This window comes from Octopus bimaculoides, chromosome 12, assembly GCF_001194135.2.
Source record: "Octopus bimaculoides isolate UCB-OBI-ISO-001 chromosome 12, ASM119413v2, whole genome shotgun sequence".
Taxonomy (NCBI): Eukaryota; Metazoa; Mollusca; class Cephalopoda; order Octopoda; family Octopodidae; genus Octopus; species Octopus bimaculoides.
In genome coordinates this window covers 10,390,804-10,391,716 of record NC_068992.1, presented here as the reverse complement: position 1 = coordinate 10,391,716, position 913 = coordinate 10,390,804, and the positions used below count along the sequence as shown (strand labels likewise).

At 29.8% G+C, this 913-nt stretch overlaps 1 protein-coding gene across 3 annotated transcripts in view; it reads right to left on the bottom strand.

Annotated features, from left to right (window-relative positions):
- The window catches only part of LOC106876766 (diphthine methyl ester synthase), a 253,322-nt gene that overhangs the window by 102,783 nt on the left and 149,626 nt on the right, over positions 1 to 913 (bottom strand). For all 3 annotated transcript variants that reach the window (XM_052972100.1, XM_052972102.1, XM_052972101.1), the window contains exon 7: positions 454 to 560. In XM_052972100.1, the coding sequence (XP_052828060.1) occupies positions 454 to 560 (107 nt within the window). The remainder of the gene's footprint in view (positions 1 to 453; positions 561 to 913) is intronic.

Here is a 913-nt window from a genome sequence, read left to right as displayed (position 1 = left end):
CACTATTTTAGAAAGAAAAAAGTTAAAAGTATTAAAATATTCATGAAATTAAATAAAAAGAAACAATTTTATATAATAAACACATAGAAAATAAATATAACTATATCTCTCTTTTTCTTCTTCTCTTTCTATCTATATACGATTTTTAAAAACCAGATAGAATCCATTTTTAGAAAAAAGAAAAAAATTTTTTTTTTTTTAAATCAAATAGAAGTGAAAAGAAATATATGGCAGAGATAGAAATGCAGAAAATATATAAAACAAACACATGCATGTGTGTGTGTGTGTGTGTTTGTGTGTGTGTGTTTGTGTGTGCATGTATGTGTGTATACACACACACACACAAAAGTATATATACATACACATACATACATACACTCACACTCACATGCATATATATATATCTAAAAGAAATTTTTTTTTTTGTAAGTATGAAATAGAAAAACACTTTACCCGTTTCATGTTGATTAGTGCTTTGCATTTTACTGACGATTGTCAGAAGTTGGTGAGCTGCCTGTGCTATGGTCATGAATCGTGGTGCTTCGTACACTTTCCGACCTCTGTCAAAGAAAACAAACACAGAAGAAAAAGATAAACAATGAGAGACGATGAATGGTGGGGGGAAGCAAACAAACAGAATCTAGATAAAAGTTGATATCTGTTGGCGTCTGTGATGAAGTATGTATGCAATATATATATATAAGGGTGTGTGTGTGTGTATGGGATTCGATTTAAACGGAGTATGTCATCAAGTATTATCTTTCTGACTTCATTAAAATCTTTGCATAATCAGCAATGAATATTTCCATTTTCGTTTTGTCAATTATAACGTATATATAAAACATATATATAGGTAGATAGATAGAGAGAGAGAGAGGGAGAGAGAGAGAGGGAGAGAGAGATAATATATATA